A 24745-nucleotide genomic window follows, 5' to 3' on the forward strand; every position below is an offset into this window, starting at 1 on the left:
GGGCAGTGAGGGAAGTGATCATCCACTGCATCAACCTCAGAAGTCTTATACTCAGCTCTCCGGAGTATACGGGACATCATGAGATCATTGGATTTCAAATCAGTATACGATTTGTCCTCGGAGATGGCCCACTCTATTGACTTCTCGCAAGGTTGTACTGGATCGGACGTACCACTTTGCTAGCGCTACTCCGTAAAGGAGGAGTTGCAAATAACAGTGTCCCTACTTGCAGACTATGTCTGTATCCAAGGTTCTCGAAATGAAAGTCGACGTCATTGTGATACACCTCAAGTTCCGCCCTCTTCTCGCGTGTGTCACCGTCTACCACCCAAAATCTCAATACGAGGGTCTAGACCAACTCCAAGTCACTTGTATCGCCCCGAGCCGTCCGGATGCCCAACGGCGGAGACTAGAACGTTTTGTGTGTTAGTGTCAGCATGGTCTGATGAGTAAATAAATGGATCTCGTTGGTCCAGGCCCCCTGCGCGACGTTTGAGATGCCTCCGTGGAGATGGTTCAACTACCGCGGAGATGCTGAAATCTGCCGCTTAAATGCCCACCCCGGGGAAATATTAAAATGATATGATGCCATGATCTGACGGGAAAAGCGTTCCACTTGGTCAGCATGCCTTTCTTCAGCCCTTGAAGAAATCTGCGGAAGCTCCTGATCGCGGTGTCGGTCAAACGACCTGCAAGCTTGGCCCTCTACCGGAGATGCTCTCCCAGCCTGCCTCCATGCCAGTTCTTCTCTCGTAAGCCGAGATTACTGGATCTCATATAGGGGCAATTGGGCCACATACGTCTTCGGGCAAGCAATGATGTGGAATCAAAATCCAAAAACTAACAGAAATAGCAGACACGAATCATCTTTCGAGGCCCACGCGTCAAAACCCTCAACTAGCCCGGTGTGAACCCCCATTCATTAGTCTAGACTGCCCCGCAAAAAGTCTTGCCATTGCCGTGTTCATTATTCATTCCTCTTGTCATCCGCTTTTCCTCCCTTTACTTGGTGCTGTGAGAGACGGAGACGTGCCTCGTCTCGATTCTACTCTCCTCGTCTGTTGCAGCGCTCTTTCTCCTGCCGTCGAGGAAATGCAGGTGAGAGTGCATCTCCACATGAGGCCCCTGATACTCAACGCCGTCGATCTTGACAGGGGCTTCCATACAGAGGTACATGTACCAGTAGTACGCGGCAACGAACAGACCGCCCCCAAGGACGTTTCCCAAGGTTGCAGGGATGATGCCTTGAAATGAACTGTCAGTTTTTGCTCTTTCAGCTCTCCACCAGAAAACGGAGTTTCTTACCCTTCCAGATGTACAAGCCAACATTCAGACCGGGAGTGTGCAGCCAGATGCCCAGTGGCATGTAGAACATGTTGGCGACCACGTGGTCAAGTCCTAGGGACACGAATGCAAAGATGGGCCACCACATTCCGATGACCTTTGAGCTCAGATCCTTTGCCTGAGTTCCAAGGAAGACGGCCAGACACACGAGCCAGTTGCAGCCGATGCCTCGCAGGAAGATCTGATGCAATTGAGGGGTTATTTGTTTCTTGGTTGCGAAGGATATCACTTGTTCCTTGTAGGGAGAAGCATCGAAAACACCGCCATCTGTTCGACTCTGTCAACTTCAACTCCCACGTGGCCGAGATTGGCGAACTCTTACATCCCATGATAATGGCCATGACAAACAGCGAGCCTGCGAGGTTCCCGAAAAAGCAAAGGAACCAGTGGAGCAGCATCTTCCGGACCGGAAGCCGGCTGTGCAGAACAGATGTCATTGTAAACTGGAAAACTCAGTTAGCGAAAACTCGGGAGGCGCAGAGGTACCCAAACACACCATGGTGGTTGCGGTGAACAGGTCAGCTCCGGTGAGCACAACCATCACCAGGCCCAAGGGGAAGACTCCAGCCCCTATCAATTTGATGAGGCCAGGGGCATTCTCTTGGTACCAAGGGGCTGTCATGGCAGTGAGGGAGACGGCGCAGCCAAAGGAGAGGAGGCAGCCGGCAGAGACTGCGGAAAGGAAGACCTTGTCAGGCCGCATGTTTCCCTTTCTGACACCAATCCTGGAGATGAGTTCTATCGTCTCCGCGGGCGTGTACGCCGCCAGGTTGTTGACGTTTACCACAAGTGGGCTACTCATGGCGGAGGTGGTTTTGGAAGTCAGAAGTCGATATTTCAACTTTAACAAAAGCCTTTTGATACTCAATGGAGGTCAATTTACTTAGATTTCGCACTTTCGTATTTCTGGAGAGAAACATCATCTCTTTAACTCTCCCAACTCATAGCCCACGAGAATAGCTTCGCAGTACCAAGTCCGTCCCGAGACCATCAAGGCCTGCGGGACATCAAGACGTCTCCTGATAGTTGGTTTCTAATCAACGTGAGACTCTCAACAGTCGTATTGACATCGTGAGATTACATCTATGAGATTTCTCAATCTGGCCCGACCTGAGGCTTCAGGAGACCTATTCTCCTCGTCCGCAGGGCTGTTTCTACCAGATAGTCTCACCACCATCAGAAGACCTCATGAATAGGAGGGTGCGTATGCCCTGCCTCTAGATGATCACTTGGACCTCGGTGGCCCCGTTGACGCCTTGGTTCGAATGTTTTTACCGGGCTAAAGCCACAGGGGTCTAACCTACTCCGGCCGACGGTGAGGAGCTGTGGTCTTGGGGGTCCTGTCACACGGCAGCCCACACGGTCTGATTACCAAGCCCCTATGCTCCAGGCCTTGGGGCTCCTCTACTCTGGCGTCTTCGTGGTCTGATTTGCTTGTTATAAAGATATCATCCTGGCCCGCTCAGCCCTGTTTACGCCCGAAATAAAGCCTATCAACCGAATCAGGGATTCTTACTTGCTTCTTTCTTCACCGTTACACAATGACTCGCTTAGTGACTACATGCTGGAATCTTGCTCCAGCAGCCAGTCAACTTTGTTCAATGGGGAGCAGAGCCGCTGTCTCCACTGCTCTCCGTGCAACCTTATCGAGGCAGGTCAGGAGAGCCCCGGCTGTTGGGGTCAGATCCTTCACCTCAAAGCCGAGAGTCAATAATGGAGCCAATTATGCTCGCTTGGTTCCTGTCGCCGCAGCTTCTACTGGCCTTGCTCTCAGCTACTACCTCTACCACCGTGGCCCTGCACCGGCCCGGATGGACTTGACACCGCCAAAATGCCACAATTGCGTAGACGAGAACGTCCCAAAGGAAGAGAAGGGGGGTGACTACTGTTCAATGGAAGGCAGGGGTCTAGATTGTTGCTCCAAAACAGAGGTAAGTCAAAATTCCCAGCTTGGCCCCTGTGACTTCTAAACATAGACTGACATCACCCAGGGCTCTATTGCCATGGTTCCTGCTATTGGTGGAGACCCGAATGTACAGGTTTTTGAACCCGTCACCGAGAATGGTGTCCAGCTGGCAGATCTTCCCGTTGAAAATGCCATTCTTACCACCGCGCCCCATGTTCCGCCAGCCGTCACAAGAGATCATCCTGCTCTTGTCAAAGTCCCACTTGTCACTACAACCAAACTTGCACAGCTCACAAGCCAGTACAAGTATGAGCAATGGACTTTCAACGGCACAGTACCAGGACCTTTTATCCGTGCCAAAGTCGGCGACGTCGTTGAACTCAGTCTCACAAACAAGGATCCTGCCGGCAATCCACATAACATCGATTGTCACGCCTTCACAGGACCCGGAGGTGGCGCTGCTGTAACAACAGCCGAAGAGAACGAGACAAAGACTGCTCGCTTCAAGCTGCTTTACCCAGGACTCTACGTATACCACTGCGCTGCCGCGCCAGTGCCCGTTCACATCGCCAACGGCATGTATGGACTGATGTACGTGCAGCCAGAAGGCGAAGATCTTCCTCCTGTGGATAAGGAATACTACGTCATGCAGAGCGAGTTCTACCATGAACCCCCAGAGGTCGACGATGATGGACGCCGTTCTGAGATTGTCGAATTTTCTTATCCAAACGGCCTGCGGGAGGAACCTCAAGTTGTCGCTTTCAATGGCAGTGAATCCGCTCTTACAAGAGACAAGCCTCTCAAGGCTAATGTTGGCGACAACGTCCGCATCTTCTTTGGCAACGCTGGCCCCAACTTGACAAGTTCATTCCACATCATCGGTTCTCATTTTAAGAACGTGTACCGAGACGGTGGTGTTCTCAACCCACCGTCACAAGGCATCCAGACAGTCTCGGTTCCTTCCGGTGGCTCAACAATCGTGGATCTCAAGATGGCAGTCCCAGGGACCTACACTCTGGTGGATCATGCCATCTTTCGTCTGGATAAGGGAGCTGTTGGCTTCCTCAACGTGTCAGGGCCGCCAAACCCGGCTGTGTATCAGAGCCCTCAACCGCCCAGGCCATGTGTGGGATGTAAGCTCCATGCCTGATCAGATCGACTCGCCTCCACCCGATGTCCTGGTTGCGTGGCCAAGACACAAGGGAGCTGAGCACTGCGCTTGTCACTTCTCGCATCGAGGGGCTAAGATGGATAAATTGGAGGCTTCTTTCATTTGAGCTCGGAAAGACCCTTGCAATTATGGTCTGAGGGGCATGTGGTTTATTCAGCAGGATTTCTTTTGGCCTTGCGATCTTGTTGGTTTACAACGCCTTCCGGAGTAGGGGTTGATGTCGCATTTGTGATTCCCATTGATGGCAGTTTTCTTGGCTTCAAAACGTCTCGGAGGAGTTTTCTCACTTTTATGCAACGGTTCATTATCTTGTCACTTACTTCAGATCCATGAATCTGAATACATTTTACTTCACCTCTACAATGCGCATCGAGCCTCTCCGAAGAACGTGAAGTGCCTCAAGTGACATGCCCATCAACGCGGTCCAAAGTTTGCATGAGAAGCAGCGGAGATAAAGGACCGGGAATGCGGTAAATGGCACTAGGCATGGATAAACCGTCACGAGGATGTTCATGTGTACGAGCCTAATTCAACCGAGCAAATGTCGACATCCCTGCCTGCCCCTTGTTCACTTCGTGGCTCAACACACTCTCTCATTCAACGAGCTAACCCAGACCATAGCACAACGGAGTGACTTTGTGTTTATACTACCTACCTAGTCGATAATGCCATCACTTTCAGCTTTGATAAGAGTGCATCTTCGCCTCGGCCATTCCCCTTCAAGTTATCATGTCTTACTTTGCCGTCGTCGTGTGGGTTAGAGACCCAATCACTTCCGCGGATCTCGCCGTCGGCCCGTCGCCCTGCGGATCTCGATCCACCTCCTGAGATAATCTCCAAGCCAACGCAGTCTTTAAACCATGGCTGGTTAGCTTGGATCTGAAGCTTGTCACATCAGATGAATTTATTGGACACGCTTTACCAATATATTGGTGGCTAGCTTGAACGTGGTTCGCTAGGGGAGGAACTTTGGTCTTGGCTGGTTCATCTCCAAGGGGGTTTTGCTGAGTATGACGTCTACGATGCAAAATATACCCAGAGTTGTTATGGCCAAAATCATCGTCCGTTGACTTTTTAATCCCATTGTCCAATTTGACTCTTCAATCGTCAATATGAGCTTCAACCCCTATGCCTTCCCTCTTTCGCCGAAAGAGTATACGCCCAGGCCGGTGCCCTCGCTTGAGGAATGGAGACAGCTATGGAGCGTCTGGGATCTTGTGACGTCCAAGATGATTCCTTCTGATGCTCTGATGGAGCAACCGATCCCTTTGCGCAATCCACTACTCTTCTACCTGGGACATATCCCGACCTTGTGCGTTGGGAAAACTTGATCACTATATCTCATTGCTAGGCTAATGATGATCTCGCAGTGAAGATATACATCTAACCAGAGCAACCAACAAAACACAGACCGAGCCAGTGCACTATCACAAAATGTTTGAGAGAGGCATTGACCCGGATGTTGATGACCCATCCAAATGCCATGACCACAGCGAACTACCCGATATTTTCCCTTCATTGAGTGAGATCCTCGACTATCGTGAACGTGTCAAGTCTCGGATCAAGCATCTTTACGAAACCAGCCAAGCACACTCAGACCGTTGCGTTGGTCAGGCTCTTTGGATTGGCTTCGAGCATGAGGGTAAGTGTGCTGCAGATACTTGAAGATTTGACTTGACAGCTGCTGCGCAGGACTTCACGCCGAAACCTTTCTTTTCATGACCATCCAGAGTCCCAACATCTCGCCGCCTCCGGGACTCCCAAAGCCTGACTTTGCGGAAATTGCTAAAGAGGCAGCGTCGCGACGCCTTGATAATCAATGGTTCACGATACCTAGCCAAACCTTCACCATCGGTTTCCATGATCCAGAAAGTGACCAGGGACCGGACCGATTCTTTGCATGGGATAACGAGCGCGAACCGTACGACGACCACGTACCCGGTTTTCAATCACAAGCTCGGCCTGTGAGCAATGGCGAGTATGCAACGTATTTAATCGATACCAAACAGGTACAGATCCCGGCAACTTGGAGTAAGATTGGCGACTACCACAACCAAACCGATTTCCACCCTTTCATCTCTCGACTCACCGTCAAAACGGTCTGGGGGCCAGTTCCTTTGTCTCAAGCTCTCGACTGGCCCGTGATGGCCTCATTTGATGAGGTAGAGCGATACGCAAGCTGGGCGGGAGCTCGGATTCCTACTCTACACGAACTTCGGAGTGTGTATGAATTTGTCGAGCGTCAACGCAATGTCCCGGACAGCAAGGTGAACAAAGCCTTTCATACAGACCCTCGCGCCATCTTTACCGATCTCACGGGTACAAACTCGGGCTTTCAGAACTTCCATCCCTTTCCCATCACGGACAAAGATAGCCTCTGCGGGCTGGGTGATACGGGTGGTGCAGCAGAATGGACGTGTGATCTTTTCGCGCCACAGCCCAATTTCAAGCCGATGGATATATACCCAGGATATAGTGGTGAGCCTCTTGAGCCTCGGTGATTTTTAAAACAGTCTGTCGGGTGGCTACTGACGGATCTACCAGCCGACTTCATGGACGGGAAGCATATGGCCGTTGTAGGGGGAAGCTGGGCTGTACACCCTCGTATGGCTGTCCGAAAGAGCTTGTGAGTATTTTGGTTGGTTTCAACGTTACTAATACTAACATAAGCAAGCCTGAAATGGTGGCAGAAGAAGTATCTTTGGCCATGGGTGACATTCCGTCTCGTCAGGGACGTGAAGTAGCTAGGCGGGGGATTGTCAGCTAAGGCTACGTTCGTCTAAAGAAGGAACTGAGCTTGGGCTACCACCAATATCGGTGCAAGTGACCATCGAGAACTGAATGTTGGGTTCGATATGAAGGTGAACTACATCGGTGCCATGGCGTCCAAGTGAAGTCTTTCTGACTTTCCCTTAGGGGTCTGACAGAGATTTTGCGACAGGCCGTCCACTGTATATCATTAAAGGAATTGAAATCTAATCTGTATAATGCTGAGACCTCTATATGCTCTATGAAATTCAGATGTGCGCGACATTACATGATCCAAAACTATTCCCGTTTCACAAGGTCGGGGCGTCTGGAGTGATAGGCACCAAACCACCCTTACCCTTGAAGACCTCGAGAATATTAGCCTGCTCCGTCAAAATAAATCTATCCGTCTGCTTTCCAATCGCAGCTAGCCCCTTCCAACGCTCAAAATCCTCGGGGTTCCTCTTATCACCATGTGCTTCCTCTGCGTGCTCCCAGTGTCCTTTCGAGAACCCTAGCATGCCGTTGACTTTCTTGCTTGTAATGTCGTAAACCAGAGACACAATGGTGCCTGTCTCCTCTAGCCAGTTGATCTGCCAGAGCTCCCCTGGTCGTACACACTGATATGCGGCGGTTTGATAGTTGATGCGGCCGGCCATGGGGCCACCGTGGATGGCATAAACGACGCGATTTTCAGAAAAGAACCAGATCTCATAACGCCATTTTTCTGGGTTGCCTTCAGCGTCTGTAGCGTCGTAATCGTAAACGAGGTGTGTGTCGCGGATATCATCCTCAAAGGATGGGTCGAGGGGTGTGTTTGTCTGGTATCGTGGGAGAGCCATTATGAAGATTTATGCCTTGTTATGAAGATCAAAGTCTTTTCTTTCATATAGCTTGGGTTTCGTGACGTCTTTATAGTCTCCCAAATCTGGTGATCTCGCTGAACGCCGACATAACGTCATCCACTCCCTCGGAAAATGCGGCTCTCAGAGACTCCACTACGGCCGGAATTAACAAGACAGGTGCCGGGATGCCTTGCCGATATCTATATCCGAACCTCGATATGGCCAGAGCTTAAAGTGAAAACTTAAGTTGGCGTCGTATGATGTCACACCGCGCGACGATAACGTCCGAAAATTGGCGCAAATCGCCGCCAGTCTCGCGATGTAGGAATACAATCGGCCCTTTGACCCAACAGACTGGAGTCGAGTTTCGGTTTGAGGCGCTTCAATTATCCTATTTGGTTTAACGCTGTTATCATCCTGATAACTAGTCAACTTAAGGCGCTTTTATTGCCCTATTTCGTACCTGTCTATGTCCCCGTGGCCTATACACATAGACAACTGTCCTCACGCTGCTGTTAGGCGCTTCGGCCTCTCCGTTTTATTTTTTGGTCTTCACGATTCCATATTAGACACATAAAGCTTCTCCCATTCGCACGCATATTTTCCGGCAAAGTCAGCTGATCTGGTGATACCATCATGGCGATGCGATGGTTACAATGCGTCTTGTAACCGTATGGCAGGGGATCCAATGAGAAAGTTATCTTATCAATATCATACAATACTATCAAAAATGAGGAACCATCTGGATCCAGGTGGGTGATATAAATACCCCTATAGGAACCTTCCTGATACTCATAAAGGATTCAACAATTATAAAAACCCTCGCACCGCAAGATGCCACAACAAGCATCCCAAAGATACCTAGACTCATTTTGAAATATCTCGACGCCAGGACATCCTTGGTATTGGTCGAATACACCTCGAATGTGATGAACAGGGCGACGCCGATGCCGAAGAAAAATACGGGCAACGCGGACGCAACAGTCAGACAACTGATCTTCCAAGCGAGTTTCTCTGCGCTTGTCGGGAACATCCAGTTCCACGCCGAGAGATGCACACCCCCGTATATGGCTGACATGACCATGGCTGAGACGGGTACCCAGGGGGTGTTCAAGAGGGTGAAGAGTCGGGCGCAGAATAATAGATAAAATCCATAGGACTTTTCCTCATCCTTCAGGGTCTTGAAGTCCAAATTTCCCCCCGATTGGTGAATGGAAGTTCACTAAAAGTGTCGGTGTCATTTTGAGGAACGAACTCGTCCAAGCGAGAAAGATAGAGTGGCAGGGGTGACCCATCACTCGGAAGGACACCTGGTATTCTCATGGGTTCGTCGACGTCGCTCAGCCCGACCTTTGGGGAGACTATTGACAACTCGCGACGGTTCTCAAAAGGGAAAGCTCTGAAGATGGAATCCCACCGACGAATAAACTCCTCTGATATCTCTATATGGCCACAGTCGATGAATGGAGCCAAAAGAGATCCGTCCAAAGAGTCGGAAGAATTTCTGCGCAGGAATTCCGAAGACTGCCGGTTCGAATTGTCGTAGTAATATGTTGAAAAATGATCAGGGATAGGCTGCTGCATACCATTGCCGTAATGTCGGGTACTGTGTCCATACAGGGCGACACCAGACGGAAGAATGTTGCCATAATGCATCTTCGACCCTATTTCGGGCATGATCCATTTCATAGGTTTGTCGTCCAGTCCCAGTGGAGGGTCCTGGTAATCACTCCTTGGAGCCTCGAAGAGTGCCATATGATAGCAGGCCCACGAGTAAAACTGTTGTTGGACTTTCAGGGCTATCTCGCTCTCAAAGTCGCCCATCTTTACCACAAGAGGCTCTTGGACGTTGAGAGGCTTCTAAGAGAGCATTTTAGTTGCTATTGTTAAGAGGTGTCTCGGAGGGAGTAAACTATACCTTGAACCAGCAAACATAGAAGAGTACGGCGCATACCACGTGAACCATGGTATGGACCTCTAGTAATGTCAAGGGAAGGTTGGTGATCTTTCTGGAAATGCACTGTATCACCATCCAAAGAACTTGGATGACGACCAAGCACTTCTGGAGGATATCGGCTTTGCTTTTGTCGTCAATGTCCTTCTTTAGAATCTTGATCCAATGCCCCCTTTCAGCAAGCCAGATTATGGTCTGAGTGCTTGGGCGAGCGGTGAATGGTCTCCGGGTGAAATGTTCCCGCCAGTCGGTGTCCATATCGCTCTCTGACATGATTTCATCAACGTCGATGTGTAGACCTCCCATGATGATAAAGAAAGCATATCGGAGGTCGATTTCAAACTTTGTTATCATGTCAGCATATCATTGATGTAAGTGACACACCGGGACACATCTCACGTTCGCATCTGATCCCCCTCGCCGCCCAAGCTCGAAGTCTTCCCGCCGATTCTTGCGACGTATTTGAAGGAGTCTAGATTTGAGACCCCAGGCTTGCCGTAGTTGATATGCCGCCATGAACAAAGCAATTTCAGGCGCGAAAAGAGTCAGAGCCACCCATTTTAGCTTTTGAAGGAAGATGAATCGTGAAGAGGTCTTGATTGGAACGTCAAGATGCAACGCAGTATAGATACACGCCACGAGCGTGAGGACACAGCTCTGTATGATATCAAGACTACCTCGGACATTCGGTGAATCGGTCCAGGTAGGGGCGAAAATGGTTCGTAGGTCCTCGGTGCTATTCTCGTGGGGAATGAGAAGAGACCACGGAATTTGCGTCGACGAGTTCGCCATCGTCGAATGAAGCGCTATCGCTTCTCGAGGTTATCAAAGGCTTTTCAATCGCAACTCAGAAGTCAGAGATAAGGATGAAAGATGTGAATTTTTGTCACAGCCTGATTTCGGGGTCGAGACCTATTTAACGCGTGCCAAGGTTGACTTGGGTTGAAAACCAGGCCACCAATCACAAGCTAAGAAACCATGGCTGTGCAGCGAGCTGAACGAGACATGGCGTACCAAGTCGGGTCGAGAGCCAATAGCTAACGGGGAACCTGCAGGTGCTTTATCGACTATTGGAATTCCAGGCTGTCTGGACCGGCTCTTTTTGCCGGTGCCGATTGCCAAGGCAGGTCAGATGAAACCCGTACCTGAAACCATTATGAAGGAGAGGAAGGCAAACAATTAGACCGTCCAACTAATGATGAAAATGGTCGCAGAAGAGGATTTGATAGCTTGGGAAGCATTGTGGCCGAGGCAGCTTTGGCATACCGCAGTAATTAATTGAAATAACAAAAATAGCTGCTCAATTTCACAAGTCAAGAACTTCTCTTCTTATGACGGGTTCAATTTGGGGAATCCGGCATAACATCTGTAGTATTCTATACGAAAATATCCCCTCGTTCCAAGGGCCAATGGCATCAACCAAAGTAACAGCAACGCAGTCACCAATCCATAATAGGATTATAATCCAATTCCGTCACACAGAGCAAGCCAGAGTTGTCCAATTAACCAGAGTGCCGGAATCATCAGGACGCAGCAACGTTAAAGCGCTCAACGGGCGAATGTGGTTCAACCGCCAAGCATTACACCGTTAAACTGTCGACAGCAAATTTACTTTTCCGACGTACATTTTATGCAGCCTTCCCGGGAATGCACATGTCGTCTTGTGGCTGGGACCTGCCAAGGAACCGGATTGTAGCACCAATAGATGATCACCTCGGCATTCTCCCTCGCCCAAGATCATATTTCTTCTACAGTAGGTGATACACATGACCGAGAACATTCAAAGCAGATGGAGTTGAAGAAATTTTTGATGTTGCGTTCGAAGAGGCTTGATCATGGCGGTAGACTTCAACTCTTGTCAAGTGAGCAAGTTAATAGAAGGCCATAGCTTGTCCTTAACAGTTTCACCCAGGGTCATCGACAATAGACTACTCTACGATAGAAAAGGAAGAGCATCAGTGGCTACCCCAGAGCAGTCACAAGCCCGTGAAAGCAGAGGCTGAATGATTCGCGAAGTGGCGTTCCGGGGCGGCCAAGCTTGCACCCGAGCCAATCCCTCTCTCGAGTAGCTAATCCTCTCGACGCCTCTTGATATCGGATGCGGCACATTGATAGCCGTGGCGCAAGTAAACTTCAGCACGTAAGTCAAACCTTGGTCATCCTGTAGAACTGTGCATACAAAGTCTCGGTTCCTCCCACAGCACCGCGATCGACCATCTCGACCTTCGACCTTTCCATGTTCGCTCGAACAATACTACAATGGGCCTCCAGCACCGTCTAATACTTGTATCAATTCTATCTGCCTCATTTCTCGTACCAAAGGCGCTCGCGCGAGACCTTTCCTCACCCAGCTTGTCCGAGTATCCTCGCTGTGCAGTACGACTCACCCCCGCCCGAGGGTCCCCTCTTTTGACACGCTGTTCTAGGCAAAATGCATGATCAGCGCCCTTCAAGGGGGCTTTTGTGCCCCTAGCAACCAGACGTGTATTTGTGTAGACCACGAGTTTCAGCAAAATGTCACGAGCTGCGTGTCCACGAGCTGTACCATACTCGAAGCATTAAGTGCGTAAGCTCCGTCCAGCCAACAATAGGTCACCATCTACGGGATCTGCGCTAATACCTGATACTGCAGAGGCCAAGAACTCCAGCTTGGCAGATTGCGGTGCTCCAATGCGCGACCGCTCGCAACAGTTTGTCACTCTCTCCACTACTCTTACTGTAGTAGCAGGCGTCTTTGTTGCAATCCGGTTCGGCTACAAGCTGTCGGTCTCAACTATCAATATCGATATCGACGACTGGCTGGTCCTGGCGGCAATCCTCTCCTTCATTCCTGCTGCCGTAATCACTGTCCATGGTACAACAGCCAACGGATTCGGTCGAGACATCTGGACTCTTAGTCCCCATCATATTACCACAATCACACGCCTCTGCTACATCCTAGGAACATTATACTTCCTGCAGACTGTGTTAGTGAAGCTGGCCATTATTGGCTTCTACATACGCATATTCCCTGTGCGGGAAACCCAGCGTCTGCTCTGGGGCACCTTCATTTTCACCTCCCTGTGGGGCGTTGCCTTTGTCATTGTGGGCATCTTTCCCTGTACGCCCATCTCATACTTCTGGAACCAGTGGGATGGACTGCATAAAGGCAAATGCAATGACATCAATGCTATTCTGTGGTCGCACGCGAGTTTCAGCGTCGCCCTGGACCTGTGGATGCTGGCGGTGCCGCTGTGGCAGTTGCGAAGTCTGCAGCTTCATTGGAAAAAGAAGATCGGCGTGGCTTTCATGTTCAGTGTTGGTACCTTGTAAGTTGTCTCCCCTGTGGCTCTTACTCTGACGGGCAAGTACTGATCCCTTGGTAGCGTAACCGTCGTGAGCGTGATCCGTTTCAAATCTTTAGTAAATTTCGGCAAGTCGATAAACAAGACATGGGAGCTATACAACGTGTCTGTCTGGTCCACCATTGAGATCACTGTTGGCATAATGTGCGCCTGTCTCCCAACGATGCGCGCAGTGCTCGTCAAGATCTTCCCCATCTTGTCTGCTTCATCGACGCAAAACAGCAGAGGCAATCAATACTACGAGCGACATAACAGTCTTCCACCCATGGCTAGTAGAATGGGGGCCCAGGCTGTGGCAACCGCCAGCGCCAATCGACTGCATTCCGATGAGGAGCACTACGTGGAGACAGCTGGTATCATCTTTCACAAGACTTATGGTGTGCGATACAGTGAGAGTGATGAAGCGAGGCTTATGCCAGGGAAGTCTGGAAACCCATTTGGCCAGAGGAAGCAGTGACGTACAGAGAGGAGAATAGTTTGCAAACAGGAAGCTGTCGAGCGTTGTGAAGAGCTATGGCTCGGTCATCTCGTTAAGAGCATCATGCACTATTTCATCAACCAAAGCAAGCATATGATATGGCTTATTTAAGTAGTAATATGGGTTACCTATTTAATAAGGATATAACCCACAACTTGGTTGCATAGTCGCGTTGAGAATAAATTGCCACTTCTGCCACAGCTGGAAATTATGAAACTTGAGGGCCATCGTACCCAGCGGCATTCGTATGCTGTTTCGGTGGCAAAGTATTTATCCCTGCACTTATCCATCCCTCTATACACGCATTGACGTCGAAGGTGTTCCCTTGGTGCACGGTGCGCCAAGTTTCAGAGTTGTCTATTTAAAATGACGGCTCCGCCAAGGGAGTTATTGGAGGAGCACTTCGCATAAGAGGCTATGCAAGGTCAGCCGACTACAATCACCAGTTCATCATTTCATGACTCCAACTTGTTCTCTTGACCATTTTTACTCGGTTACTCAAGTCTGCCTCGCTTATCGACGAGAGGGTAACATAAATTGAGCTTTGCTAACCTATTTAAGCGTGATGAGGACAGAGTAAGAACTTTGCCTGGGCCCCTGTCATCCTTATTAAGTGGACCTATCTTGCATTAATGTCTGGAAACACTCGATTATTTGATGCTTGTTGGTACAGTTGCCACTACCCGATGACGTCCTGCCACGGGGCTTTCCCTGGCAGCACTGACGTTGATCCTTGGCATTCACAGGGGTCGAATAACCCGAGCCACTCTTTCACACTCAAAACTCGTCTAGGATTGCCCTCGACCCCTGCGCCACCTGCGCCTTGCGGTAACCACTGCGAGGGATCCTCTGTTGCATCCTGGCCCGTGGCTTTCTCTGTTTTGCTGTTAGACATGACACGCCCAAGAATCCTTCTAGGGCATGGATATAATGGGATGCGGTCCCAGCAGCATACCCATTGGAGATACATCCTCAAGTTTCCTTATTCCCCGACAATTTGTGGATAATAGCAACAGCTTTACCACAGCAGAATGATTCAAAAGCTGCTACTCGTCTTCGGGGTAACATGGTTTTACCTTACTGGCGCACTTGCTGAGCGCAACTGCGATAACAGACTCTGTCTCACATCCTTCCGCTGGTGCGACTCAAGCCCGTGTAATTTCCCCGGCAATGTCCTCTCAATACATAGCGACCTCGACGACCGTAATACTGGGTACGGCGTCCTCCTTGGCACTGACGAGTACAACATCACCTGGATCCATGCCGACTCGGATCATCCGGTTTCTATTGAGTGGCGGTTCCTTGTAGGCGAGACCGAACCTGATTACGGTGGAAAGCTTCTTTCTTGGGGAGTCAGTAAGTGATTTTTACTTCCTCCCTTGCTCTAACATTTAGGGAGTGTTGATGCTGACCGTTTCAAGACACAACGGGTAGTCACTATGTCTTCAAACCCTACGACCTCTTCGCCAAGATGGCATCCTCTCCCAAATTCAACCTCACAGAGACCGAGATCCGTAGTCTCGCCAGCGGCATGATCAATGTTATTTTCATCAGACAACCAGAAAAGGGTGACGCTCAGGATGGTTGGCAGGACATGAGCTCCCAGTTCTCGGTGCAGAACGGATGGGCTACTGCAGCTGCCCGAGCACAGTATGATATTGGAAAGCAGAAGGAAGCGAACAGATGGAAGCTTGGTGTTGGTATCTGTGTAGGTCTTGGAGTGCCCTTCTCGATGGCTATTACCGGGCTTTTAACCTGGTGGTTTACCAAGAAGAGGTTGGCATCGACAGAACCTCCCAAAGCTACAACCTAGCAGCCGAAAACAGTAGTAATCGCAGGCTGTGTGTGTATGGCTACCTGTATTTACTCTATCAAGTCCTTGCGAGCTAGTTGCCTGATACCCAAGCGAAGCTTTATTAAACCTGAATTCTGAATTGTGTCCTACCGCTCCTCTCCTGGTGTACATGTGCTAGTTGCGCTCTGATTCCCGCCTTAGATAGAAGTCATCTTTCACTCCTCACACGAGGCTACTTGTGAAAGTAGTTGTAACCAGGTTTTATTTAACAACAGACTTTAAACTGAATATGAAGAGGCACCATGGACTTGCCTTTGCTGACTGGTGATGCATGTGATAGGCAAGGTGTGTGTTTTACTTACAAACCACAAGGGTCTACAATGTTATGAGGTATACAACACTCATCTAGCGTGGCGGGTACTATTTATAGTGCTTTTCGAGTGAGGGCGCTTATTTCTACAATACTGTACCCCCTCTGACCGAGCCAACCAGGAGCTGCGAGAAAGAAAATACATCACATGCCACTATATGAACATAACAGGCCAACAACCAGCACTTCCCCCTCCACCTCTCCCTCTTTGATGCTTAATAGACTTCAAGCCAAGATCAACTGAACCACGATAGTGAGATAATCAATAGAGGCACTCTCACAAGGTGGAGAATCTGCTCCACTACTAGGCGAAATGGACCTTAGTCTCCCTGAGGGGATGGATCCCTTGACTAGGTACCTCGTCAGCTGGTACCTGGTTCATGGTAGAAGCGTTCCCACCTTTTAACGTTATAGACCCTTGTGAGTTCTAAGCGCCGGCAAATTAACTTGCTGCTGCGCCGCTCATGCCGACGTCATCATCCATGAGGCCTTAAAAGGTCCGTCCCTACCACTTGCTACCAACTCTGCTCAATATCTCAACCCTTCACTTATCTCCCGTACAACTTCAACACATATCGACATGTCTCTACCCACTCAACCCCAGCGAACCGCCCAGCCATCTGAGGCAGTACAACTCCAGCCTCGGGCTCATCAGCCCATGGGTATTGTCCCCTTATGCATATGTTCTCATCCGAGATTAAGCTAACATTCCGTGACTCAAGACGCCCAGCGACTACAGCCAAATGAGCAAACTCAATCAGATACCGAACTCAGTCTCAGAGGTGGTAGGGCGGGCGAGGGCTCGTGCCCTGGTCGGTTCTGCGGCATCCCATGCCCCCTCAACTGTTCAATCTGCATCATTCCCATTCCCTGTTGCTGTTAAGGATTTGTCGCGGTATGATTGGTTATCTGTGAGGAACATCTTGGGACATCGGGCGAGTCTACGTACTAGTAACTCTGCATTTGTCAACGGAAAGTAAATAAGTAGCTGAGCGGTGTGGATTTAACTAGCCATGGAAATCTATTGTGTTATATTAAGAGCTTGTGTCCCTTGTGCTCAGCAGAAAACTAATAAATACCCTTTCTCACTCTCTTATGAGAGACAATTTCCATGTGCTGCTCGCAGCAATCATCAGCGGCATCTGGATCCCCTCAGCAGCAATGCACAAAGCTTCCAAGTCTATATGAAAGGGCGAGGGGCTAGACACTGCAATTCTTAAGCTATGAGACGATCTGGATGGGTAGTTGGGAGCGACTGTCGGGTATGGAGCTGGCTTCCGTCTCGATCGTTCCATCGGCCAGACTGAAGCAAACAGATGCCTACATGGACTGGTTGATGAGTTTGGGACAGGGCTTATGGCCTGTCATTTTGTTAAGAAGAGGTTTGCATCAACTTATTTCTTCAGCACTACGATGTGATGGAGGAAATCGGCCTCCTGAGCGTCAACATTTTGCATACCTACTAAGTGCTTTTTACAGAGCATCTCCATATCCAACAACAGAGTCCCAAACTGTTGACAACTCCATTCATATAACCGTGACAAAGCTGCAATACATTTTATAGACACCTCAGAATTCACCGTTGAGGCTCTATCCTGCCGTGCCTCGAATTGAATGAGCCAAGTACAATGTTATCCCTAGTGACCTTCCACTCCTCTAGTCTCATCTCGCGCTGTCTGGTGTGAATGTGCGTGCTCTGCCCCTCTTCATACGAGCCATCTCCATACTCAACCACAAGCTTTGTTGCCTTTAAATTATGTTGCCAAAATCCTATTCAATTTCAATCATCCTCGCTTTCTGTCGCTACAGCTTCCGCGTAATCTGGGAGAAGACACACCACGGACGCAATATCGTTATCATCGGCCCGCCCTGAAAGGCTGGACATTGGTCTCCTGGGATGCAATCGCGAGGACTCGGCCTCTCTTTCTTCTTCGGTGCCGTTACTGCCGGAGGTTCCGTGGCTAGTAGGCTCTGCGCCCCGGCCAACATGTGTCGGGTCCACCGCCAGGTTGGATGATCCGTCAATATAGAAACACCGAAGACGGGACACTTCAGCGTCATAGCAGCCACAACGACTCAAGAAGATAGTTCCTTCGTGGCTCGTATCTTCAAGCGAGAAGGAAGTCGGAGGCTCAGTGTGCTCGTTGATTTGACAATCACCAAGCTGTACCTTGACAGTTGATGGCTCCGATGTCACACACCTCTGATGTGTGGAGGAATCCGTGCTTGGGTAACTAGCACGAAGGGTAATCTACAAAGGGCAAAAATATCAATACTTTCGCCCCCCAAGTTCTGCAGAATTCTCGGGACTCACCTCAAGGTGATGTTGCACTCTGAAGGGAGCGCGATAGCAACTGGGGCTTAGCTGTTTGTTATGCGTTTCGCGCATTTGCCCGCAAGTCGGTAACTGGAAAGTAGCGAAAGCTAGCTCTGACTGACTCGGCTGCGATATTGGAATCCAAACATAATCCTCAGGCTCTATCGAATGATAGTCGGTTGATAGAAAGACCCTCCGCTGAGACAACTCACTTCGAAGACCATTCCGCGGAAGATGCGCCACAGTTTGCACTAGGACGCATCCAACAGAAAAGCTAGGTGTGCAGAGGGCAAGGGAGGGAAGAACGGCTTTGATTAGTATCGAGCCTCCAAGGTGAATTATGAAAGGAGTGACTTCCCAAATGAAAAAACTATTTTCCATTTTCGCGACAATGGACTCCATAAAAGGATCAAAAAATGGTCCTTTCTGTATCACCAAGATTTCATGCCTGAGTTGGAGAAGGGGACCAGCAAAAAGTCGAGGTCTTTGGAACGTCACTTGGACTTCCCATCTGATCGACCCATGCTCAGTCCGCACGCTGATTTTCTCGTTCCAACCAAGGAGAGTAAACTCGAATGAGGCGGTGTATGATCCTTCTACCAAATAGTTGAGGGAAGGCAAATCATCCCGGGCCCTTGCTAACACGGACTTGACGCCTGTCAACGTCCTCCTCGTGCTTTTCAAGGTGGTATTCGAATCGAAGTCCCTGGCCTTCTGAAGTCGTAGTTGCTTCCTCTCAGAGCTTATAACCTCCGCTACGCCATCCCCCCCAGGGCCTTTCCGTTGTTGATAGAGTCGAGTGGGCACTTGACCTCCTAGAGACGAGGATGCCGATAATCTCACAACGTATGAGAATCGATATACTCAAGTGAGGAGGCCAAGAAATCCCCCACAGCCAAGGAGATGACACTTTAGTACGAGTTTGTTGCTTTTGCATGGATAGGCGGTACGTCATGTATTGTGAACCTCGAGGAAGTGAGGGACTTTAATGAACAGTATGGACATGTGCCGAGGATCTATTCGAGTTAACTTGCGTTAATGATTATGCTCCTTCTAATTTATCTCTCTATATCCCCTGTTGAAACAAGCGGCTTTTGGTTATGAATTGGTGGCGACCTCACCCCTGATCGCTTCCTGTACCCGTCCTGTTGGCCTCGGCCTTCTCCTCAGTTATCGCATCTAGAGCCGGGATTCAACTATAATAAAGAACAAAATATCGACACATCATAGCATTATACTCTAATGCTAATATAGTGGCCTTTTTTTTAGTCTTTTCTGCTGCCCGCAGTCGAAGACTCATACTTAGCTGTATCATGAAAGGTTATTTCACTTCTCAAAGAGTATTTAACTGAGCCTTGTTCTCGAGATCTCACTCGGCATCTGTACTTGCTGCATCCGCAACCTCGTGTAACTTCGAGGCCAAAAGTTTCTACCTTGCTGGGGTCACTTCATACCCTTACTCTATCATACTTAAGTAGTAGCTCCTCAATTTCCTTAAACCCACCTTGAGCTGCATATTCCAGCGCTGCCATCCCATATTCATCCGTTATGCTAATGTCGATGCCATGATCTAGAAGAAGCTGGACTGTTGTCGTATGGCCCCGTTTAGCTGCGTACACCACAGCCGAGCCTCCTTTGTAGATACGGTAGTACTCCCGCATCCTGCGCTTCAGACTTATTGGTTCAAAGTCTTTTGGTCGAAAAATCCGGTTGGCCTTTGCATTGGCATCAGCGCCGCGTTCTAGCAGCAACCTCACTGCCCTGTCTCGTCCATCCATGGCTGCGCAAATAAGTGGTGTCATCTTGATTAATCCCCTGATTCCACGCTCATATCCACCCAGGTTCACATCAGCACCGTATTTTAGCAAGAGTGGTACCATTCCCTCATGTTCCGACGAAGCTGCACAGTTCAGGGGTTCGTATTGTCCCTTGACCGAGACACCTCTGTCAAGGAGTAGCCTAGTTATTGACTCGTGGCCAATGGAAATTGCAGCTGTAAGTGCGTTTATGCCCTGTCGACTCTTGGGGTTGAGACTGGCGCCTGAGTCAAGTATAAGTCGCACCATCTCCTCGTTGCCTTGGCTTGCAGCCTCGATCAATGCTGTGGAGTAATATGAATATAGATTGACAGCGTCAAACCCAGCACCCCGGTCAAGTAGAAATATAAGCAGAGCCGTTCTTCTATCGCTTGTCGCGTTAAATACTGCTAGATTGTTACGTTTCGTTGTGGCATTGACATCGGCACCGCGGTCAAGGAGAAGTCGCACTATTGGTTCGTCTCCTCGGTGTACTGCGTCAATCAAGGCAGTCTCGTTCCCACTACTTCTTGCATCAATACCAGCACCAGAATCAAGTAGAATCTGGACCGTGTCCTTATTTTCGCTTTCAACTGCCCATCCTAGCGGCGTCAAACGGTAGTCGATACTGTCGATGGTTTTTCGAGATCGCCACCGTCGCACCCTGCGGGGCATAGACCTGTCCCATTGTAAAGCAATCTCGACCCAAGGGACAATGGCAAAGTAAGAAGCCATATGCAGCGGTGTTTGGGGTAGACATTGTAGGAGGTACATGCCCGGCCACCTGTTGTGCGTCTCCACCCATTTGCTTCGCACCGCAGACGGCTGCTTGAAAAATGGCCGGTCTGGATTGAAAAGATCCTTTGCATCTCTAGAAGCAAGCCTGGCGTGGTTATGCCAGCGTCTAATTGCATAGTCGAGCAGAGGGGACTCGCCCTGCCAAGGCCTGTCGCCGAAGTCCAGGACGGTGTGTTGCAAAGCGCTGTCCTCAAGAACAAGCAGACATTTATGGGCCAATTCCGCATGACCTTGATCAGCTGCGATGCGGAACCCCTCCACCACTTGGTCTGTATCATGCTGCTTCCGTAGCAGATATTCCTTGGCAGATTGGTGTACAAACAGAACTTGGTTGTTGTGCACTTTGAGAAACGGTCGGCATATCGCAACCCTGTCTGCAGTGATTCTTTCGATCGACACATCGTGGCCACCGGGCTCAACCCCAATGACGGCGGTCAATTCATCCAGGGTAAGAGGCCTCATTGCGAGAGCAACCCACTTGAGGATCAGGGAACTGGTCTGACGCTGATCGCTCTCGATCTGGTGCAGCATCCTGGCAAAGATTGGATGTAAGCCTTTTGGCAAGGCTCGTATTGTGTCCAGAATCTCGAGGCACGTCTTTTTCCTGGATAGTTCATCAATGACAAAGCTAACCCACAAAAAAATCCCTTCGGCGCGTTCCAGGAGTGACTTCTCAACCCGGGAGCGGATATCGTCATCGAACCCTTGTATTCTCGCCAGCGGCTCCAGACTAGACGAGATGAATGCCTTGACGTCCTCATTCACTTTTTCTTCGTTGTCTGGATCGAGCTTGATGCCAGGGAATGCCTCCAACCCATCAATGCCGCGGCCTATCATTGCTAATCTGAGCCCGGCACTGTCGTTGTTCGGAGCCTGCAATTTGCAATAGCCGTAGAGCCTCTCTACCAGCTGGTGAGACGAGTGGCATTCATCTACTCCATCGATGATGCAAAAGACTTTGGGGAGTTCCGGCTGCGCAAAAAGTTTCTCTAGAACAGTCCACAGGCATTCGAAACTCGACAGAGCAAACTGAATCTTTTCGGGAGTATCGAAATACTGCAGAACCTCCTGAACCTCAGGTCCATCAATACTGAACTCGAGGATCTGATAGATCAGACTCCGCAGCACGTTGATGGGACTGTTGTGCCTCTCGTCCTGAGACCGGCAAAAGTAGAACAATAGGCGATTTTCCGTCTCCTCGCAAAGCTTCTCGGCCTCCTCGTTGAGGAAGAGCGACAAAACGGTTTTTCCTCTGCCAGGGCCGCCCGATATCCACAAAAGCCGCGACTCCCCAGCGAGCCAAGTTTGATAGTGGGGGTTTTCCCTGATCCATTCGCAAGTGCCTGGTGTTCTTTTGCCTTTCGAGCTGACCAGGGTCGCTCGGTCAATCTTTGGATCGCTGACGAAGAGAGTATTGCGACACTTGTTGATCTTGTCTCGGGCATTCACTGTGCAAACAGAGTCTTTAGCGGGTCAGGTCATACTGCTGTAGGAGCTCTTACAGTGCTGAGCGCCCCCAATGGTACAGTCTTTGAAGTTCCCAGCCAGAGTGATTCCTCCATTCGCTGCGGAAATGTTGTGGATTTCCTGTCGGCTCGCTAGCTGACCGTTGTCCATTGGTTCCGGTGGTCGGGCTGACATTACGGCAGCAGGGAATGAGTTGCTGATTCGAGGCGGGCTGCTCCTTTGGCGCAGATTTATGCCGAAGAGCAGACCTCCGTTTTTGAAATTAGGCCCTATAATGTTGAGGCAGGCTGGACAGCCAAGAAGTCAGCCACGAACATGGGTTTTTCCTGAGGTCACCAATCATTGTGTCTATCCTCACAGCCTGGTCTCACAATAGATGAGGAGTGCAGAACCGAGACCTAAATATAGCTACTCCCTCTGATTATGACGCATCCTGCGCCTTGGCGACTCTTCAGCTGAAAAGCAGCAGTGTGGTTCCCCTCACGGTCTTCTGACTCAGTTATCCCATCGAGGGCCGGGCTTCAACTATAACAAAGAACACATTATGGTTCCCTTCACAACTCGCCTCACTCTGATTGATAACCTTTGGGGAACTGCATACCGCGAGTAAACCAAACTGTCCCCCTTCGCTACCCGCCTTGGTCAAAATGGGTGATCCTCTTAGTGTCACCGCTTCAGTTGTAGGTATTGTTGCCGCTGCTGTCCAGGGCATGCAGCTCCTCTCCAACACCGTCGAGAGAATTCGGAATGCTCCCGAGGCTGTGCGGAGTATTCAAGACGAGATCCAGCAGCTCAAGCCCATTCTGACTCAACTGGAGTCTGCCATCAACGAGGGCCGTTCTGGACTCATCCTAGGCCCGGAAATCAAGCTTGCCCTCGAAAACTGTCACCGAGTATGTACCAAGTTCAGCGAGTCCCTCAATCACTGGATGAGGCATTCCACCGATCATCAGATGTCCATGATCGATAGTGCAAAGATTGGAATTCTCCGCCAGGATCAGATCCGAACACTGAAAGAACAGCTGAACGGGTGTACCAAGATTCTCAATGTCACCCTTGACACTGCCAACTAGTCTGTTTCGCCCCCATACTGACATCGAAGCACACAAAGTTTCTGATGCGTCTGACAGTCTCAAAATGGCTCGCCAAGAAGGCATGATAGAGGGACTGGGGGACCAAATGCTGGGGCATCTGGAAACCCTCCTCAGCAAAAAGCTCGCCGAGGCTAAGGAGGATCGGAAAGCGATCGTACGGTATGAGGCCGAAGCCCTGGCATCAAGCGACGTTGAAGATAAACAAGACTTGATTCACGAACTTGGCCGGCAGCGCGCCACGATTGACGCATTCCAAGGGATCTGCGAAAAAGCCTTGAAGACCGTCGTATTCGAGCGAACCGGGCAGACCATCCGCGATGTCAAAGCCACGGACAACAGCGTGACTCTGACGGGGTTTGTCAACGCAGAGGGGAAAGAGATACATATCGAGCAGGATATCTCGCAGATTGCTGCAGACGGGCGCAGCATTGCAGTTGCTGGTGTTGTGAACAATGTGGGTTTTACAGCCCTGTATTCGCAAATGCAGCAGTCGAAGTAGGTCGGGCCATATACGAGGGAGGCTCAGGTCGTTCCATGGCAGCGCAATAATGGTAATTCCTTTTTCTGTCGGAGTTTGGCTGCCCATTCTTGCGTGAAAACTCCCTGACCATTCCCATAGCCATTCTCGCTGGCCCTTCTCCTATAAAACCAACCACTGAACGAGACACAAGCTCAATATCGAGTTCCTCTAAAAGAAATAGGATCCCTGGCATCCACAATAGGGCCGAAGGAATTCGCCCCGTCAAACATGATGGCGTATCATGATCCTTCAAATTGTCATGGTGGTCGAGATGATGTGAAAGAGTGAAGCGGAACTGCCCAAAACGGAATCCCCGAGGGGTCTTCCAGACTGACCGAACATCAGCCTTCGGACATGGTTAACCTCTGGTCAAGAAACCACAGTGGTCTAGACTTCAATGATGTTTCCACTATTCGAGAGTCAAATTGAGTCCTTGAGTAAGAGGACTTTTCGGGAACGTGTGCTGCCAGGATCCAGCGTTGCCGAGTACAAAACATGCAACTCTTGTTGAGTGAGTCTGGAAGGCTTCACATGTATACTGGGTAGCTACGTCGTCCAACTGTTCGTAATGATAGGGGCCACGATACGAACTTCCGTAAAATAATCTTAGGAGGTTTGCCCCATCAGCTTCTCTTAGGCGACACAAAGTGAGGCATATCTGGGGACTACCTTGCCACTCCTCACCCCTTTCCCCGTTGCGAAGCCGACCTCCTGTAACATCGCGCCTCTTGAACTATCTTGCTCCCTAGCTTTTCCCCATACTCCAACATTTTCATGGATGCCCCGGATCGACTGGAG

General features: G+C 49.9%; 9 protein-coding genes across 9 annotated transcripts; 5 read left to right on the forward strand and 4 right to left on the reverse strand.

The window, feature by feature from the left end:
* Positions 1-1002: 1002 nt before the first annotated feature.
* MRS44_016366 (uncharacterized protein) lies at positions 1003-2146 on the reverse strand (the record flags this gene model as incomplete). Its single annotated transcript, XM_065618005.1, has 4 exons — positions 1003-1244; positions 1306-1611; positions 1667-1787; positions 1841-2146. 4 exons carry the CDS (start codon positions 2144-2146, stop codon positions 1003-1005), a joined length of 975 nt encoding a protein of 324 aa, XP_065474077.1.
* Positions 2147-2885: 739 nt separating this feature from the next.
* On the forward strand, positions 2886-4400 carry MRS44_016367 (uncharacterized protein; the record flags this gene model as incomplete). The annotated part of the gene is made up of 2 exons (XM_046282063.2): positions 2886-3275; positions 3336-4400. 2 exons carry the CDS (start codon positions 2886-2888, stop codon positions 4398-4400), a joined length of 1455 nt encoding a protein of 484 aa, XP_046131058.2.
* Positions 4401-5533: 1133 nt separating this feature from the next.
* On the forward strand, positions 5534-6922 carry MRS44_016368 (uncharacterized protein; the record flags this gene model as incomplete). Its single annotated transcript, XM_046271068.2, has 3 exons — positions 5534-5733; positions 5792-6063; positions 6114-6922. The coding sequence occupies 3 exons, from the start codon at positions 5534-5536 to the stop codon at positions 6920-6922; spliced, it is 1281 nt and encodes a 426-aa protein (XP_046131057.2).
* Positions 6923-7480: 558 nt separating this feature from the next.
* Positions 7481-8011, reverse strand: MRS44_016369 (uncharacterized protein; the record flags this gene model as incomplete). Its single annotated transcript, XM_046276723.2, has 1 exon — positions 7481-8011. One exon carries the CDS (start codon positions 8009-8011, stop codon positions 7481-7483), a length of 531 nt encoding a protein of 176 aa, XP_046131056.2.
* A 1176-nt stretch (positions 8012-9187) lies between these two features.
* On the reverse strand, positions 9188-10760 carry MRS44_016370 (uncharacterized protein; the record flags this gene model as incomplete). Its single annotated transcript, XM_065618006.1, has 3 exons — positions 9188-9874; positions 9969-10310; positions 10353-10760. The coding sequence occupies 3 exons, from the start codon at positions 10758-10760 to the stop codon at positions 9188-9190; spliced, it is 1437 nt and encodes a 478-aa protein (XP_065474078.1).
* Positions 10761-12227: 1467 nt separating this feature from the next.
* On the forward strand, positions 12228-13769 carry MRS44_016371 (uncharacterized protein; the record flags this gene model as incomplete). The annotated part of the gene is made up of 4 exons (XM_046282062.2): positions 12228-12344; positions 12395-12530; positions 12601-13276; positions 13334-13769. 4 exons carry the CDS (start codon positions 12228-12230, stop codon positions 13767-13769), a joined length of 1365 nt encoding a protein of 454 aa, XP_046131054.2.
* Positions 13770-14821: 1052 nt separating this feature from the next.
* On the forward strand, positions 14822-15603 carry MRS44_016372 (uncharacterized protein; the record flags this gene model as incomplete). The annotated part of the gene is made up of 2 exons (XM_046276721.2): positions 14822-15146; positions 15212-15603. 2 exons carry the CDS (start codon positions 14822-14824, stop codon positions 15601-15603), a joined length of 717 nt encoding a protein of 238 aa, XP_046131053.2.
* Positions 15604-19728: 4125 nt separating this feature from the next.
* On the reverse strand, positions 19729-22507 carry MRS44_016373 (uncharacterized protein; the record flags this gene model as incomplete). The annotated part of the gene is made up of 3 exons (XM_065618007.1): positions 19729-19733; positions 19777-22314; positions 22369-22507. 3 exons carry the CDS (start codon positions 22505-22507, stop codon positions 19729-19731), a joined length of 2682 nt encoding a protein of 893 aa, XP_065474079.1.
* A 473-nt stretch (positions 22508-22980) lies between these two features.
* On the forward strand, positions 22981-23926 carry MRS44_016374 (uncharacterized protein; the record flags this gene model as incomplete). Its single annotated transcript, XM_046280130.2, has 2 exons — positions 22981-23405; positions 23464-23926. 2 exons carry the CDS (start codon positions 22981-22983, stop codon positions 23924-23926), a joined length of 888 nt encoding a protein of 295 aa, XP_046131049.2.
* Between the last annotated feature and the right edge of the window lie 819 nt (positions 23927-24745).

This window comes from Fusarium solani, assembly GCF_023522795.1.
Source record: "Fusarium solani strain SB1 chromosome Unknown bctg00000012, whole genome shotgun sequence".
NCBI lineage: Eukaryota > Fungi > Ascomycota > Sordariomycetes > Hypocreales > Nectriaceae > Fusarium > Fusarium solani.